We start from the raw sequence: 17,649 nt of genomic DNA, 5'->3' as shown, positions 1-17,649 counted from the left end.
GTATGCAAATTAGCTGTATCATACCACTAAAATACACCAGTGACTACATTTCAAAAGTACTTCATTATCTGTGACGTTCTTTGGAACATCTGCAGGATATGGAAACAAGTTTCTCTTTTTAAATTCTGGAAAACAAATATGAGTAACTGAGAACAATGAAATGCTTTCACAGATAAATGTTTTATTTGGTCTTCACTAGCAATCAGAATATATAGCTTTCTATTTAAAATATCAGAGTTTCCTCGTGGAGCCTATTTTAAATCAATCAATTGAATAACATTTGTTTCTAGCAGTCATTGCTTTTTCTCCAGACAATCTGAATCAGTAAAGCCATGAAAACAGCAAGAACATTCTGTTATATCTTATTAGTGAATTAAACACCTCCAGTTCGATGTTTACAAGAAAATGATGGTCAAAAAGTAAACAACAATACAGTCTGCAGTTTACCAGTGCTCTATACCGCAGTTTAATAGAGTTCTATATGTTGCAGTTTCTAGTATTCTGTATGCTACCATTTCCTAGTATTCTACATGCTGTGGTTTACCTGTGCTCTATATGCGATGGTTTACTTTTGCTCTATGCTGCAGTCTACTAGTGTTCCATATATTGCAGATTATTGGTGTTCAATATGCAGCAGTTTACTAGTGTCCTACATGCTGACATTTACTAGTGCAATATACAGTGATGTATATGCTGTAGTTTATTAGAGCTCTATATTGAGCTATATATTATGTTAGCGCTCTGTTTACTCATGCACTAGGTGCTTTAGATTACAGTTGGTCTATATCCTGCAGGCTAGTATATCTCTATATTCTGCAGTTTACTCATGTTCTGTGTGTTGTGATTTATGTGTGTTATCTATTCTGCAGTACACACGAGCTCCATATGATGCCATTTACTAGTGTTCTATGTGTTGTGGATTACTAATCTTCTATATGCTGTGGTTTACTAGTTCTCTATATTCCAGAGGGACAAATGTTCTATATGCTGCTGTTTCTAGTGCTCGATATTGCTTCAGTTTACCTGTATTCAATATGCTACAGTTTATTGGTGTCCTATATGTTACAGTTTACTAGTACGCTATATGCTGCAATGACTTGTGCTCTATATACTAAGGTTTACTACTGCTTTATATGCTGATGTGACGAGTGACCTATATGCACTAGTTTGCAAGTGCTTTATAAGCTACGGTTTGCTAATGTTTTATATGCTGAATTTTGCTGGTGTCATTGATACTGCAGTTTACTAGTGTTCTATATGTCATATTTAAAAGTGTTCTTTATGCTGCAATTTCATAGTGCTCTATATGCTGCAGTGAATAGAGCTCTGTGTGCCCTATTTTACTGGTGTTCTATCTGGAGTAAGTTTATTTGTGCTGTACATCCTATAGTTTACCAGCGTTCTATATGCTGCAGTTTACTAGTGCGTTATATGCTACAGCTCACTAGAGCTCTATATACTGCAGTTTACTTGTGCACTATATGATCTAGATTACTAGTGTTCAAAGTGCTGTAGTTTTCGAGGGTTCTATATTCTGCAGTTTACTAGTGCTCTACATGATGTAGTGTACTAGTCATAGAGTCATAGAGTTATGCAGCACAAAAACAGGCCCTTAAACCATTGTGTCTGTGCCGGCCAAGAAGCTTATCTATTCTAATCCCATTTTCCAGCACTTGGCCTGTAGCCTTGTATGCTATGGCGTTTCAAGTGCACATCTAAATATTTCTTAAATGTTGTGAGGGTTCCTGCCTCTACCACCCCTTTAGGCAGTGCGTTCCAGATTCCAACCGCCCTCTGGGTGAAAAAAAATTTCCTCAAATCCCCTCTAAACCTCCTGCCCCTTACCTTAAATCCATGCCACCTGGTTATTGATCCTTCCGCTAAGGGACAAAGTTTCTTCCTATCTATCAATGCCCCTCATAATTTTGCATATCTCAATCTTGTCGCCCCTCAGCCTTCTCTGCTCCAAGGAAAACAACCCTAGCCTATCCAGTCTTTCTTCATAGCTGAAATGCTCCAGCCCAGGCAACATCCTGGTGAATCTCCTCTGCTCCCTCTCCAGTGCAATCACATCCTTCCTAGTGTGACGCCCAGAACTGGACACAGTACACCAGCCGTGGCCTAACTAGCATCTTATACAGCTCCATCATAACCTCCCTGCTCTTTTATGCCTCGGCTAATAAAGGCAAGTATCCCATATGCCTTCCTAACCACCTTATCTACCTGTGCTGCTGCCTTCCGTGATCTCTGGACAAGTACGCCAAGGTCCCTCTGACCCTCTGTACTTTCTGGGGTCCTATCATCTATTGTATATTCCCTTGCCTTGTTAGTCCTCCCAAAATGCTTCACCTCAAGTGACGAAGATGATTGATGAAGGAAGGGCAGTGGATGTTATCTATATGGACTTCAGTAAAGCCTTTGACCAGGTCCCTCATGGCAGACTGGTACAAAAGGTGAAGTCACAGGGGATCAGAGGTAAGCTGGCAAGATGGATACAGAACTGGCTTGGTCATAGAAGACAGAGGGTATCAGTGGAAGGGTGCTTTTCTGAATGGAGGGCTGTGACTAGTGGTGTTCCACAGGGATCAGTGCTGGAACCTTTGCTGTTTGTAGTATATATAAATGATTTGGAGGAAACTGTAGCTGGTCTGATTAGTAAGTTTGTGGACGACACAAAGGTTGGTGGAGTTGCGGATGGTGATGGTGATGAGGATTGTCAGAGGATACAACAGGATATAGATCGGTTGGAGACTTGGGCGGAGAAATGACAGATGGAGTTTAATCCAGACAAATGTGAGGTAATGCATTTTGGAAGGTCTAATACAGGTGGGAGGTATACAGTAAATGGCAGAACCCTTAGGAGTATTGACAGGCAGAGAGATCTGGGCGTACAGGTCCACAGATCACTGACAGTGGCAATGCAGGTGGATAAGGTAGTCAAGAAGGTATACGGCATGCTTGCCTTCATCGGTCGGGGCATAGAGTATAAAAATTGGCAAGTCATGTTGCAGCTGTACAGAACCTTAGTTAGGCCACACTTAGAATATTGTGTACAATTCTGGTCACCACACTACCAGAAGGATGTGGAGGCTTTGGAGAGGGTACAGAAGAGGTTTACCAGGATGTTGCCTGTTCTGGAGGGTATTAGCTATGAGGAGAAGTTGGATAAACGTGGATTGTTTTCACTGGAACGACGGAGGTGGAGGGGCGACCTGATAGAGGTTTACAAAATTATGAGTGGCATGGACAGAGTGGATAGTCAGAAACTTTTTCCCAGGGTGGAGGAGTCAGTTACTAGGGGACAGAGGTTTAAGGTGAGAGGGGCAAAGTTTAGAGGGGATGTGCGAGGCAAGTTTTTTACACAGAGGGTGGTGAGTGCCTGGAACTTGCTGCTGAGGGAGGTGGTGGAAGCAGGTACGATAGCAACAATTAAGAGGCATCTTGACAAATACATGAATAGGATGGGAATAGAGGGATACGGAGCCCGGATGTGCGGAAGGTTTTAGTTTAGACGGGCATCATGATCGGCGCAGGCTTGGAGGGCCGAATGGCCTGTTCCTGTGCTGTACTGTTCTTTGTTCTTTGTTCTCACACTTCTCAGGATTAAATTTCATTTGCCACTGCTCCGCCCATCTTACCAGCCCATCTATATCGTCCTGTAATCTAAGGCTTTCCTCCTCACTATTTACAACACCACCAATTTTCATGTCATTTGCAAACTTAAAGTGTTTCATATGATGCAGTTTACTAGAGCTTGATATGCTACATATCTTAAGTGTTCTATGTGCTTCAGTTTACCAGTCCTCAGTATGCAGCAGCATACTAGTTATAGATGCTGCAGCTTACTACTGCTATATATTATACAATTTATCTGTGGTCTACAAGCTGTAGTTTATTAGAGCTCTATATGCTGCTTATGCTCTATATGTTTTAGGTTATCAGTTTCTATATTCTGCAGGCTGCTACTTTTCTATATGCTGCTGTTTACCAGTATTCTAAACACTGTAGTTTGCTAGTGTTCCATATACTGCAGTTTACTAGAACTCTATATGCTGCCATTTACTGATGTTCTATGTGCTTCAGTTCACTGGTGTGCTCGATGCTTTACCTTAATTATATTCTATATGCTGTAGTTTACTAGAACTCTATATAATGCTATTTACTAGTTATCTATACGTTCAGTTTGATGGTGCACTATTCGGTCTACTTTAAAAGTGTTCAATGTGCTGCAGTTTACTAGTCTTCTACATGCTGTGGTTTACTATTTCACTGTGTTCTATGTGTAATAGTTTTCCAGTGCAGTTTACCTCTTCTCTATATGCTGCAGTGACTTGTTATCTATATGCTGTAGTTTACTGGTGTCCTGTAGTGTTAAAGTGATCTGTATGCTGCAGTTTCCTCATGCTCTACAAGCTGCCGTTTACTAGTATTGTATCAGCTGTTGTTTACTATTGCTCTATATGTTTCAGTTTACTTGTGCTTGAAATGCAGATCACATGTTCCATACGCTCCAGGTTACCAGTGCTCTATATGCTATGATTTACCAGAGATCTATATGCTGCCATTTATTAGTCTTCTATATGCTGTGGTTTACCAATGTTCTATATCCTGTCCTTCTACTCACGTGCCACGTGGGGTTGGTTAGCTCAGTTGGCTAGCCGGTTAGAGTGTAATGTAGAAAGACGCCAACAGTGTGGGTTCAATCCCCATACCAGCTGTGGTAGTTCGTGGAAGGCCTGTCATCTTGCCTTGCACCATACTTGAGGAGTGGTGACCCTCAAGTTATACATCACTAACTGTTTCTCTCTCTCTCTCTCTCTCTCTCATGGGGAGAGATGCATATGGTCCTTTGGGACTATGGCTAGAACAACAACAATATCAACTAGTGTTCTATATACTGCACTTACTCAAACTTGGTATGCTACAGATTACTAGTGTTCCATATTCAGCAGCTTGCTAATATTCTATATACTGTTGTGGACTAGTGCTCTATATTCTGAAGTTTACTACTCTCTATATGCTGCATCTTACTAGTGTTCCAAATGTAGTTTACTGGTGTTTTATAGACTGCACTTTACAAGTGCTCAATATGCTACAGTGACTAGTGTTCTATATGCTGCAGTTTACTAGTGCTCAATTGCTGTAGTTTACTAATGTTCTAAATGCAGTTTATTAGTGCACTATATGCTTCAATTTACTTGTGTAGTATATGCCACAGTGTACTAGTGTTCTATTTACTGCAGCTCACTAGTGTAATTTATCTGTGTTCTATATGCTGTAGTTTATTAGAGCTCTATTGCAGTTTACTCATACATTATATGCTTTAGATTACAAATGCTCTGTATCCTGCAGTCTGCTACTTTTCTATATGCTACAGTTTACTACTGCTCTATATGGAGAAGTTTGCCCATGTTCCTTATGCTGCAGTTTGCTGGTGCTCTATATTCAGCAGGTTACTAGAGTTTGATATGCTATATGTCACTAGTGCTCTATATGCTGTAGTTTACTCGTGCTCTATATGTTGAAATTTACTCGAGCTCTAAATGCTGTAGTTAATTGTTCTATACACTGCAGATTATTAGTGCTCCATATCCTGTAGTTTGCTAGTGTTATACGTGCTGTACTTCGGGGGTCGGTTATCTCAGTTGGCTAGACGGCTATAGTGTGATACAGAAAGATACCAACAACGCAGGTTCAATCCCTGAACCGGCTGTGGTAGCTGATGGAGGCCTGCCTCCTCGCCTTACCCCATGCTCTAGCTAGAGTGAATATGCTGCATCTTACTAGTACTAAATATGCTGTCGCTTATTCATGCTATATATGGTGCCATTTACCTTTGCTCTGCATGCTGTAGTTTATTAGAGCTCGATATATTGCAGTTTACTCATACACTACATGCGTCAGATTACTGGTGCTCTATATTCTGCAACCTGTTAGTTTTCTATATGCTGCAGCTTACTCACACTCTATATGCTGAAGTTTACTTGTGTACTATATGCCACAGTTTACTACTGGTCCTTATGTGGAAGCTTATTCATGCTCTATATGATGCGGTTTACTCGCATTCAATATGCTGCAATTCATCAAATTTTTATATTCTGTAGTTCATTAGTTTTCTGTGTGCCGTAGTTTACTCATGTTCTATATGTCGCTGCTTTCTAGTGCTCTACATGCTTTGGTTTACTAGTGCTGTATATGCTCTGTTTTGCTCTTGCGCTATATGCTACAGTTTACTAGTGCTCGATATGTGTCAGTTTGCTAGTTCTATATTATGCAGTTAATTCATGTTCCAAATGATGCAGTTTACTAGTATCCTATTTGCTCTAGTTTATTAGTATTCTATTTATTGGCAATCACCAGTACTCTATATGCTGCAGTTTAATAGCGCTCTATATGCTGTGATTTACTAGAGCTCTATATGCTGCATTTTACTCATCTCCTTTATGCTGTGATTTAGCAATGCTCTGTTTGCCATAGTTTGCTACTGCCCTATAGGCTATAAGGATTAGTGTTCTATATGCTGCAGTGTACTAGTGTTCTTTATGATGCTGTGAGCTATGTTCTATATGCTGCAGTGACCAGTGCTCTATTTGTTGCAGTTTACTGTTGCTGCATATGCTATAGTGACTAATTTTCTCTGCTTTAGTTCACTAATGTTCAATATGCTCTAATTTACTGGTGCCCTATCTGCTGCAGTGACCAGTGCTCTATATGCTGTAGCTTATTATTCATCGATATGCTTCAGTTTCCTTGTGTTCTATATGCTGCACTTTACTAGTCTTCTATTTGCTCTAATTTACTTGTGTTCTACATGCTCAAGTTTACTAGAACTCTATATACTGCAGTTTGCTAGTGTTCTACATGCTGCAGTTTACCGGTGTTCAATATACTGCAGTTTTATAGAGTCATAGAGAGATGCAGCACTGAATCAGGCCCTTCGGCTCACCGAGTCTGTGCTGACCAACAACCACCCACTTATACTAATCCGACATTAATTCCACATTCCCTACCACATCCCCACCATTATCCTACCTACAGTAGGGGCAATTTACAATGGCCAATTTACCTATCAACCTGCAAGTCTTTGGCTGTGGGAGGAAATTGGAGCACCCGGCGGAAACCCACACAGTCACAGGGAGAACTTGCAAACTCCACACAGGCAGTGCCCAGAACCAAACCCGGGTCACTGGAGCTGTGAGGTTGCAGTGCTATCCACTGCACCGCCCAACCGGTGTTCTATATACTGCAGTTTACCGGCGTTCCATATACTGCAGTTTACCGGCGTTCCATTTACTGCAGTTTACCGGCATTCTATGTACTGCAGTTTACCGGCGTTCTATGTACTGCAGTTCAGTAGTGTTCTAAATGCTGCAGTTTGCTAGTGTTCTATTTGCCAGCATTCTATATGATGAGGATATTACCTTTGATTCCCCATGAATTGTGCACCTGACTGTTTGAAACAGGTGCCAGAACAATGGCGACCACTCTCCCATTAGCAAAGACTAAAATTTAGCTGGTCAGTCCATCCAAGTTATTCTAAGTCATCTCCTAGCAGCTGATTGAACAGTGGCAATTGAATACTGATTAGAGAAGGTCCAGCTCTTCAGGAATCAACACAACTGTAGGGTGCCTGAGTCGAAGATAGGCAATAATTTACAAAGTGGAGTAAATGAAACAAATGTTAGAAAAACCCATCGAATGGAGACTTGGGTTAAATTCCAACTAATTGAGGAAGAAACAACATACTTAGTAGATTAGAAGACAGATCGTCTCAAGTCTGTTTAGTATTCCACTAATAAACACCAAAATGACAAATTCAACTGGATCACACAGCACTAAATCCACAGTCACAATAGATAGCAGGAACATTAAACCTTAGGTCAACTTGTCAGCCTCAGTTGACCATAGTCTTCATAATTTAAAATACATGATGAAATTACCAGCAGCTAGTTTAAGATGATACAGCTTTTAGGTTTAGTAGGCTGCTTCACTTCCGTCTTTTCCTTTAAGACACATCTTAAAACCCACCTCTTTTAATCATATGTCCGAACATCAGCTTCTTGGGCTTGGTGCCAATATTATGCTCCAATGAAGCACCTTGAGATGTTTACCTATGTGAAAAGCACTATATAAATGCAAATTGTTGTCGTGACCCAGAAAGGTTCTGTGTTGGCCCTGGTTTGTGGGGATCGCGGTTGTTCTGCAATCATTAGCCTTGTGAACAGGAGCAATATTTCTAATGATGCCTCAGCTACCATGGTAACATTTAGCAGGACAGGAACAAGAAGAGCTAGGTGAGCTTGAAAGGAGTGGATCACACGAATCGAGTAGCAGTGGTCAGGCAATGGCTTTTAAAAGCCTGGAGATTGTAGACTCCATGAGGGGAGGTTTAACTCCAGAACAATGGGCAGGTTTGAGTCAGGTGGGTGGTTAAAGTGTTTAAATTCTGAATCCTGACCCCAAACTGCCTCAAACCCACCCACATCCGGTTTTAATGAAGACAGGCAACCAACCCACTCCCAGGAGATGGGCTGGCAATTTAAAGATTATTATGTGGCTTGTCTTAGGTTTGTTCACCATTTTAAATTTAACTCTGGCTGGGTATCGTGGGCCTCGAGAAAGCTGGCAGCTACGGAGAGGTGAGGACTGCTGGAGCCAGGAGGCAGATCACTTTCAATTTACCTACAAAATCCAGCATTTCTGCCTCACCAATGCCCCCCATGATCGGACATCTCTCCCCCGCCCTTGACCTTTCCGTTCTCTCCCTCAAATCTTACCCCCAGATAACTCTGGCCACTCCACTCCCCAAGGTTTCCAAACCTCAGCCGGCCTCCTCTCCCACAGGCTTCTGGCCCTCAGCATGCCACTGGGATCAGCTGCCTCCTACTCGAGGATTGGGCCTACCTGGTCCTGCAGCCTCTTCTCTAGTGCTCCCCATCTGACTGGAAGCCAAACCTGCCAATCAGGCTGACTTCTTGGCAGAGAACCTGTCAGTGACGACACAGGCTGAGGAGTTATAATTCAGATGTCCGGGTTTCCCGTTCTCTGCTGGACACCCATTCTCTCCCCCCACCAACCGCAACGCCGCCAACCCTCGCAACCCCCCGCGCCCCCTGTCATGCTCCTGGTGGGTCAAGAAAGTTAAAATTCCTCTCTCCATGTTCTAACACAGGCATTCATTCTATATGGTCATTTCAAGTGGTCTTGACATCTGTAAGGGAGTGTCTAGGGAAAGGATGGAAGCCGTGGCGAGGAGCAGGGTCGCTGAGTGAGCGAGGAAAGAGCTGAGGTGAAATTTCTTTTTGCAGGGGGTTATCATAGCATAGATTGTTTTGTCATAGACAATGGTTGAAGCAGAGACCATTGCATCTTTGAAGAGAAAAATGGCTGACTACTTGGAGCAGAGGAAGATGCAGGGCTATGCAGAGAGTAGGGCAATAGGATTAGTTTTGGATCACTCAAGCAAAGAGCCAGTACCGACACAATGGCATTTTTGGACCATAAACTTCTTTGGAACAACCTTGGATTTTATGGGTGAGTGGGGTGTATTCCTGCTCCGAGCTCTGTAGAAGGGTAAATTGGAGCCTGCCACAACAGAAGTGAAGCAAGTTTTCGCACTCACATCCAAGTCAAAGCCTTCACAAGTATCATGAAAGATGGAATCTGAATCTTCTTTCTGACCACTTCTGAAATGTGTTCCTTTTCACAGCTGATGTTTAATCATAGAGTTAAACAGCACAGAAACAGGCCAGTCCGCCCATCGTGTCTGTGCCGGCCATCAAGCACCAAGATTCTAATCCCATTTCCAGCACTTGGCCCGTAACCTTGTATGCTATGGCATTTCAAGTGCTCATCTAAATACTTCTTAAATGTTATGAGGGTTCCTGCCTCTAACACCCCTTCAGGCAGTGTGTTCCAGATTCCAACCACCCTCTGGGTGAATAAATTATTCCTCAAATTCCCTCTAAACCTCCTGTCCCTTCCCTTAAATCTATGCCCCCAGTTATTGACACCTCCACTAAGGGAAAAAGTTTCTTCCTATCTAACCTATCAATGCCCCTCATAATTTTGTATACCTCAATCATGTCCCCCTCAGCCTTCTCTGCTTTAAGGAAAATAACCCTCGCCTATCCAGTCTCTCTTCATAGCTGAAATGCTCCAGCCCAGGCAACTTCCTGGTGAATCTCCTCTGCACCCTCTCCAGTGCAATCACATCCTTCCTATAGTGCGGTGACCAGAACTGTACACAGTACTCCAGCTGTGGCCTAACTCGCTCTTTATACAGCTCCATCATAACCTCCCTGCTCTTATATTCTCTGCCTCAGCTAATAAAGGCAAGTATCCCATATGCCTTCCTGACCACCTTATCTATCTGTGCTGCTGCTTTCAGTGATCTATGGACAAGTACACCAAGGTCCCTCTGACCCTCTGTACTTCCTGGGGTCCTACCTTCCATTGTATATTCCCTTGCCCTGTTAGTCCTCCCAAAATGCATCACCTCACACTTCTCAGGATTAAATTTCATTTGCCACTGCTCCGCCTATCTCATCAGCCCATCTATATCATCCTGTAATCTGAGGCTTTCGTCCTCACTATTTACGACATCACCAATTTTCATGTCATCTGCGAACTTACTGATCATTCCTCCTGTATTCACGTCTAATTCATTAATGTACACTACAAACAGCAAGGGTCCCAGCACCGATCCCTGCGGTACACCACTGGTCACAGGCTTCCACTCGCAGAAACAACCCTCGACCATTATCCTCTGCCTCCTGTCACTAAGCCAATTTTGGATCCAATTTGCCAAATTGTCCAGGATCCCATGGGCTCTTACCTTCTTAACAAATCTCCCATGCGGGACCTTATCAAAAGCCTTACTGAAATCCATGTAGACTACATCAACTGCTTTAACCTCATCTACACATCTCGTCACCACCTCGAAAAATTCAATCAAGTTAGTCAGACATGATCTCCCCCTGACAAAGCCATGCTGACTATCCCTGATTAACCCCTGCCTCTCCAAGTGGAGATTAATCCTGTCCCTCAGAATATTTTCCAATAGTTTCCCAGCCACTGATATTAGACTCACCAGCCTTTAATAACCTGGTTTATCCCTGCTACCCTTCTTGAATAATGGTACCACATTTGCTGTCCTCCAATCCTCTGCTACCTCTCCTGTGGCCGGAGAGGATTTGAAAATTTGTGTCAGAACCCCTGCTATCTCCTCCTTTGCCTCACATAACAGCCTGGGATACATCTCATCTGGGCCTGGAGATTTATCCACTTTTAAGCCTGCTAAAACAGTTAATACTTCCTCACTTTCAATGCTAATATGTTCAAGTATATCACAACCCCCCTCCCTGATCTCTACACCGACATCATCCTTCTCCTTAGTGAACACAGATGAAAAGTAATCATTTAAAACCTCATATATGTCCTCCGGCTCCACACACAGATTGCCACTTTTGTCTCGAATAGGCCCTACTCTTTCCCTAGTTATCCTCTTGCCCTTAATAGACTTATAAAAGGCCTTAGGATTTTCCTTTATCTTGCCCGCCAGTGATTTTTCATGTCCCTTCTTCACTGTCCTAATTACTTTTTTTTTTAAGTACTCCCCAACACATTCTGTACTCCTCTAGGGCCTCTGCTGTTTTCAGTGCTTTGACTCTGCTGTAAGCCTCCTTTTTTTTCCTGATGCAATCCTCTATATCCCGTGACATTCAAGGTTCCCTGGACTTGTTGGTTCTACCCCTCACCTTAATGGGTACATGTTGGCTCTGAACTCTCATTATTTCCTCTTTAAATGACTCCCACTGGTCTGATGTAGACTTTCCCACAAGTAGCTGCTCCCAGTCCAGTTTGGCCAGATCCTATCTTTTATTGAAATCGGCCTCCCCCCAATTCAGTATGTTTATTTCCGGTCCATCTTTGTCTTTTTCCATAACTGCCTTAAATCTTACAGAGTTATGGTCACTGTCCCCAAAATGCTCCCCCACTGACACTTCTGGCTGGCTTCATTCCCTAGAATTAGGTCCAATAACACCCCTTCTCTTGTAGGACTTTCTACGTACTGGCTCAAAATGCTCTCCTGTATGCATTTCAAGAATTCCGCCCCCTTTAAGTCTTTTGCACTAAGACTATCCCAGCTGATATTGGGGAAGTTGAAATCCCCGACTATTATTCCCCTATTATTTTTACACTTCTCTGAGATTTGCCTACATATCTGTTCCTCTATCTCTCCCTGACTGTTTGGTGACCTGCAGTACACTCCCAGCCCAGTGATTGCCCCTTTTTGTTTTTAAGTTCTACCCATATGGCCTCAACTGAAGAACCTTCTAAGATATCATCCCTTCTTACTGCAGTAAATGACTCCTTGATCAACAGTGCAATGCCACCTCCTCTTTTACCCCCTCCCCTGTCATGCCTGAAGATTCTATACCCTGGAATATTGAGCTGCCAGTCCTGCCCCTCCCTCAACCATGTCTCTGTGAAAGCAATATTATAATCCCATGTGCTAATCATCACCCTCAATTCATTTGCCTTACTGGTAAGACTCCCTGCATTAAAATAGATGCAATCCAGCCTTGTATTTTTCACTTGTGCCTTAACAGGTCTATATTTGCTCTGCCTTCCAGGCTGACTCAGTTTCTCTTCTATATTTGACTGTGCATCACCCCCTACTGTAACTCCACTCTGTATCCCATCCCCCTGCCAAATTAGTTTAACACCCCCACCAACAGCACTAGAAAACCTCCCAGCAAGGATGTTGGTCCCGTTTCAGTTCAGGTGCAACCCGTCCAACTTGTACAGGTCTCACCTTTGCCAGAAACAGACCCAGTGATCCAGGAAACTAAAGCCCTCCCTCCTGCACCATCTCCTCAGCCATGTATTCATCTGCTCTATCCTCCTATTCCTATACTCACCTGCACGTGGCACCGGGAGTAATCCAGAGATTACAACCTTAGAGGTCCTGCTTTTTAATCTGCTACCTAGCTCCCTAAATTCTTGTTGCAGGACCTCATCCCACTTTCTACCTATGTCGTTGGTACCAATGTGTACCACGACCTCTGACTGTTCATCCTCCACCTTCAGAATGTCCTGCAGCCACTCTGAGACATCCTTGACCCTAGCACCAGGGAGGCAACATACCATCCTGGAGTCTCATTTGCAGCCATAGAAACACCTATCTGTACCCCTTACGATAGAATCCCCCATCACTATAGCTCTTCCACTCTTTTTCCTGTGCAGCTGAGCCTCCCGTGGTGCCACAGACTTGGCTCTTGCTGCATTCCCCTGAGAAGCTATTTCCCCCAACAGTATTCAAAGCAGAATATCAGTTGGAGAGGGAGATGGACCCAGGGGACTCCTGCACTACCTGCCTAGTTCTTCTGCTCTGCCTGGCGGTCACCCATTCCCTTTCTGCCTGAGCAGTCTTTACCTGCGGTGTGACCACCTCCCTGTCCGTGCTATCCACGATGTTCTCAGCCTTGTGGATGTTCCACAGTGTCCCCAGCCGCTGCTCCAGATTCGAAACGCGGATTTCGAGTAGCTGCAGCTGGAGTCACTTCCTGAACACGTGTTCACCCTGGACACTGGAAGTGTCCCTGACTTCCCACATTCCACAGGCGGAGCACTCTACACTGCAGAGCTGCTCTGCCATGACTTCCTCTTAATTTATCCCCTTAAATTACACAAAAATTAGATTATTTACAGGGTTTATTTATTTTCAGGATCTAATGCATTCCACCCACCATCATTGGCTGAAAAGCATAATGTGGAAAATGTACCAAATAGGTGTAAAAAAAAACATTTCCTGGGATGTTGCATCACAGGCCCTCTTGGGAAAGCATTTTGCACCTCCACAGCTCACAGTCTGTTCAGAAATATCTAAAATCTACTGCAATAAATGGGCTTGTGCCTTCCCTCCTCTTTACTACAACTAATTGAATACTGGCTATCGCTACAGTTTAACTTCCTGTCCCATTGAACTCTCATTGGAATCACTTCTCGTTACTTCATAGCTCAGAACACTGGCCTTCCATTTTCCAAAACAAACTGACTTGTGGATAATGTTCACAAAAGGGCAATAACATTTTGAAATCTACTCTATCAGAAAAGGAAGTTATTTATTCAATCACCTTGATGCAGCTTGTTTTTCAGTGGCACATTGTTCATCAGCCTTTTTGAATTTTGTAGGTTGGTATGTATCATATGTGATCATTTGTGTTTATGTATGTTTCTATTTCTGTATGTGTGCGTGTTTGTTAACATATACATGTGTGTATATCCAAATATGCTGTCCAAGTGACATGTATATCTATTCAAGTGTCTCTGTGTCCACGTGTGCGTTTGTATGTGTGTGTATTTGTGTTTATACATGTATGTGTATTTGCACATGTTTGTACTGAGTGTATGCGCATTTGTACTGAATGTGTGTGTGTTTGTTTGCGCATGTGTATCATTAGTGGAAGTACCATAATATAAAGCACGTATTCTGCTCCTCTTCAGGGTTGGACATCCTATGTCAATTTCTTTGTGCCTGCAATTTGTAACTTACAAGCTAAGGAATGAGCCATTAAAATCAGGTCCTACTGAACCATGGACTCAATGGGCATTAGTGCTATATAATGTTAAAGTCATATTGGCAGTAACGAGTTATTTGTATGAAATGTTAATCTTACTTTATACTTCAGGTATCAATATTTAAGGAGAGCTAGATAGAAAAGTCTGTGTAATCACTGACATAGAAAAATTACCAGATAATAAAAGATCAAGATCCATTGAGTTTTCCTCCTACCTTCCTGGTAATTGCATGGTACAATTGATATTGGAGTTGTTGACTAATCACAGTGATCAATCTCTTATCAATTCATCTACAACAGACCCAGGCATGAGTTGAGACAAACCCCATTGGTGGAAAGCCTTGGGAGCCATAGGTCCAAAATCACCTGTTCCTTCAACTTCTACTTCACTTATAATAGGGAATTTGAATTTGAAAGGAGTCTTACCTCGGCAGCTATCTCTTTGCTCCTCGTAACCAGCACTACAGACGCACTTCCCAATGGGAACAAGCCATTCCCCCTCCGCACTGCAATACATCTTGGGCGTATCTCTCTCCTCGCTGTGGTCCACACATTGGCCTTGTACCTCTACCAGAGAGGATGAGTCAGCACCAGTCACCGCATCTGGAAAGACAGCCAAGTTCTGTACCATGGCTGGGCATTTCTTGTAGTAGACTCTCACTGACACTAGCGCAATGCAAGCTCCTATATCTTGAAAGGCCAGGTAGATTCCTTTTTTGTTGAGCGGGCCCACTCCACGAACTTCGGTGTTTAATTTCAGTCTTCGGATTCCCAGGTCTACGCTGGTGAAGCTTTCATCAGCTGCCACCGTATCAATCTTCACAAACTGGTTCTCCCAGATATTGCTGCCAATGTCCCTGTCTGACTCAAAGTAATACAGGTTGAAAGTTTCCTTGCAGGTCCCCGCAACTCCAGGCATACTGTTGCAGTCGCGCAGGGTGAATTTTATTTCAATGTATATGCGATGTGCCCCATTCCGCTGTAGCCAATTGGTCCTTAGCCAGTTGTTCTGGTTTGGAGACATGACATTGCAGACTTGGTAGGTGTGGATCGGAGTGAAATACTCATCCATCTCACTGATAGCATCCCACTGCAAAGGAAAAAGCACTGGATATAATAATGCCCCATAGATCAGTCCTTAAGGGAAAGAACATTGGTTATAACTGGATTTTGTTTAAAGATTTTATTTGTCTTTCATAGAAGAGAAATATTTTTTGGAGGGGAAGGCTAAGCCTGTCTCCTGATATTTAATGAGAGTCACATTGTGATGTGGAGTTTGCTATCCCTGAAGCAGACACACAGTTTCACAGTTACACATGCAGTATTCTTTGTGCCCCATTTATCCCGGGCCTGTAATCCGTGTACTCCCATTCACCCAGGGCTGTTGTGAATCATAGAAATACATAGTACAGAAAGCACCAAGGCATCCTATCCTGCCTATGCAGACTCTTTGAAAGAGCTATTCAAATATTCCCAAACCACTGCCCAACTGCAATTATTACCCCCTGCAAGTATTTATCCAACTCCCTTTTGAAGGTTATTACTGAATCTGCTTCCACCACCCACGGGGGAGGAAGTGACGCAATGGTAATGTCACTGGACTAGTAATCCAGAGGCCCAAGCTAATGCCCTGGGGCACAGGTTCAAATCCCATCATGGCAGCTGGTGGAATTTGAATTCAATTAGTTCATAAAAATCTGGATTGAAAGCTAGTCTCAGTAATGGTGCCATGAAAGTATCATTGATTGTCATAAAAACCCATCTAGCTAATGTCCTTTAGGGAAGGAAATCTGCCGTCCTTACCCGGTCTGGCCGACACGTGACTCCAGACCCACAGCCATGTGATTGACTCTTAACTTTCCTCTGAAATGGGCTAGCAAACCACTCAGTTGTCATGAGCAGTTAGGGTGGGCAACAAATACTGGATTTGCCAGCAATGCCGACATCCCATGAAGGAATTTTTTTTTAAAACCCTTTCAGGCAGCACATTCCAAATCACAACAAATCGCTGTGTAAAAAAATTCTCATTTCCCTCGGGCTCTTTTCAGCATTGAATTTCATCAGCTCTGTGTCTGCCCATTTTACCAGCTTGTTGACGTCCTTATTATCTTCCTGACTTTTTACGAAACGTCTGAGTTTGTCATCTGAAAATTTCAAAATTGTGCTCTGTACTACCAAGTCCAAGTCATTAATGTATATCAAAAATAGCAGGAGTGCAAGTACTGAACCTCTGGGAATGCTCTTGATACATCACTCCAGTCTGAAAAGCAACCATTCACCGCAGCTCTGTTTCCTGTCCCTAAGCCAATTTTGTATCCTTGCTGCTCCTGCCCCTTTTAACCCATGGGCTTCAATTTTGCTAACAAGCCTAATATGTGGCACTTTATCAAACTCCTTTTGAAAGTCCATATACACAACATCCATCCTCTCTGTTACCTTATCAAAAAACGCAATCAAGTGATTCAAATATGATTTCCTTTAGAGATTTGCACTGGCTCTCCTGTATTAGTCCATGGGCCTGTAATTGGCAGGTATATCCTTCTCCCCATTTTCGAACAAGGATGTAACATTTGTAATCCTCCAGTCCTCTGGCACCAGACTTGTATCTAAGGAGGATTGGAAGATTGTGGCCAGCACCTCGCAATTTCTACCTTTACTTCCCTCAGCAACCTTAGATGTATCTCATCTGGACTGTGTAATTAACCACTTTAAGCATTGCCAGCCTTTCTAATGCCTCCTCTTCAAATTTTTTTTAATCTCATTCAGTATCCCAGCAACCTCCGCATTTATTGTAGCTTTGGCAAAGTCCCCTTCCTCGGTAAACATCAATGCAACCTCATTATAGTATTATAGTACCTCAGACAACGGAACAGGAGGATGCCATTTAATCCCTCAAGCCTGTTCTATCATTCAATGAGATCATGGCTGATCTGCGACCGAACTCCATAAATCCACCTTTGCCCCATATTCCCGAACACATTTGTATAACAAAAATCCATCAAGCTCAGTTTAAAATGTAACAATTGATTAAGCAGCAATTGCTATTTGCACAAGAAAGTTCCAA

General features: G+C 42.9%; 1 protein-coding gene across 2 annotated transcripts in view; it reads right to left on the bottom strand.

The window, feature by feature from the left end:
• Window positions 1-17,649, bottom strand: part of epha8 (eph receptor A8) — a 637,160-nt gene that overhangs the window by 477,124 nt on the left and 142,387 nt on the right. For both annotated transcript variants that reach the window (XM_068017569.1, XM_068017570.1), the window contains exon 3: window positions 15,012-15,675. In XM_068017569.1, the coding sequence (XP_067873670.1) occupies window positions 15,012-15,675 (664 nt within the window). The remainder of the gene's footprint in view (window positions 1-15,011; window positions 15,676-17,649) is intronic.

Source organism: Heterodontus francisci, chromosome 37 (genome assembly GCF_036365525.1).
Source record: "Heterodontus francisci isolate sHetFra1 chromosome 37, sHetFra1.hap1, whole genome shotgun sequence".
In the NCBI taxonomy this organism is placed as follows: Eukaryota; Metazoa; Chordata; class Chondrichthyes; order Heterodontiformes; family Heterodontidae; genus Heterodontus; species Heterodontus francisci.
The sequence above is the reverse complement of the archived record's forward strand: the minus strand, read 5'-3'. Positions and strand labels throughout refer to the sequence as shown.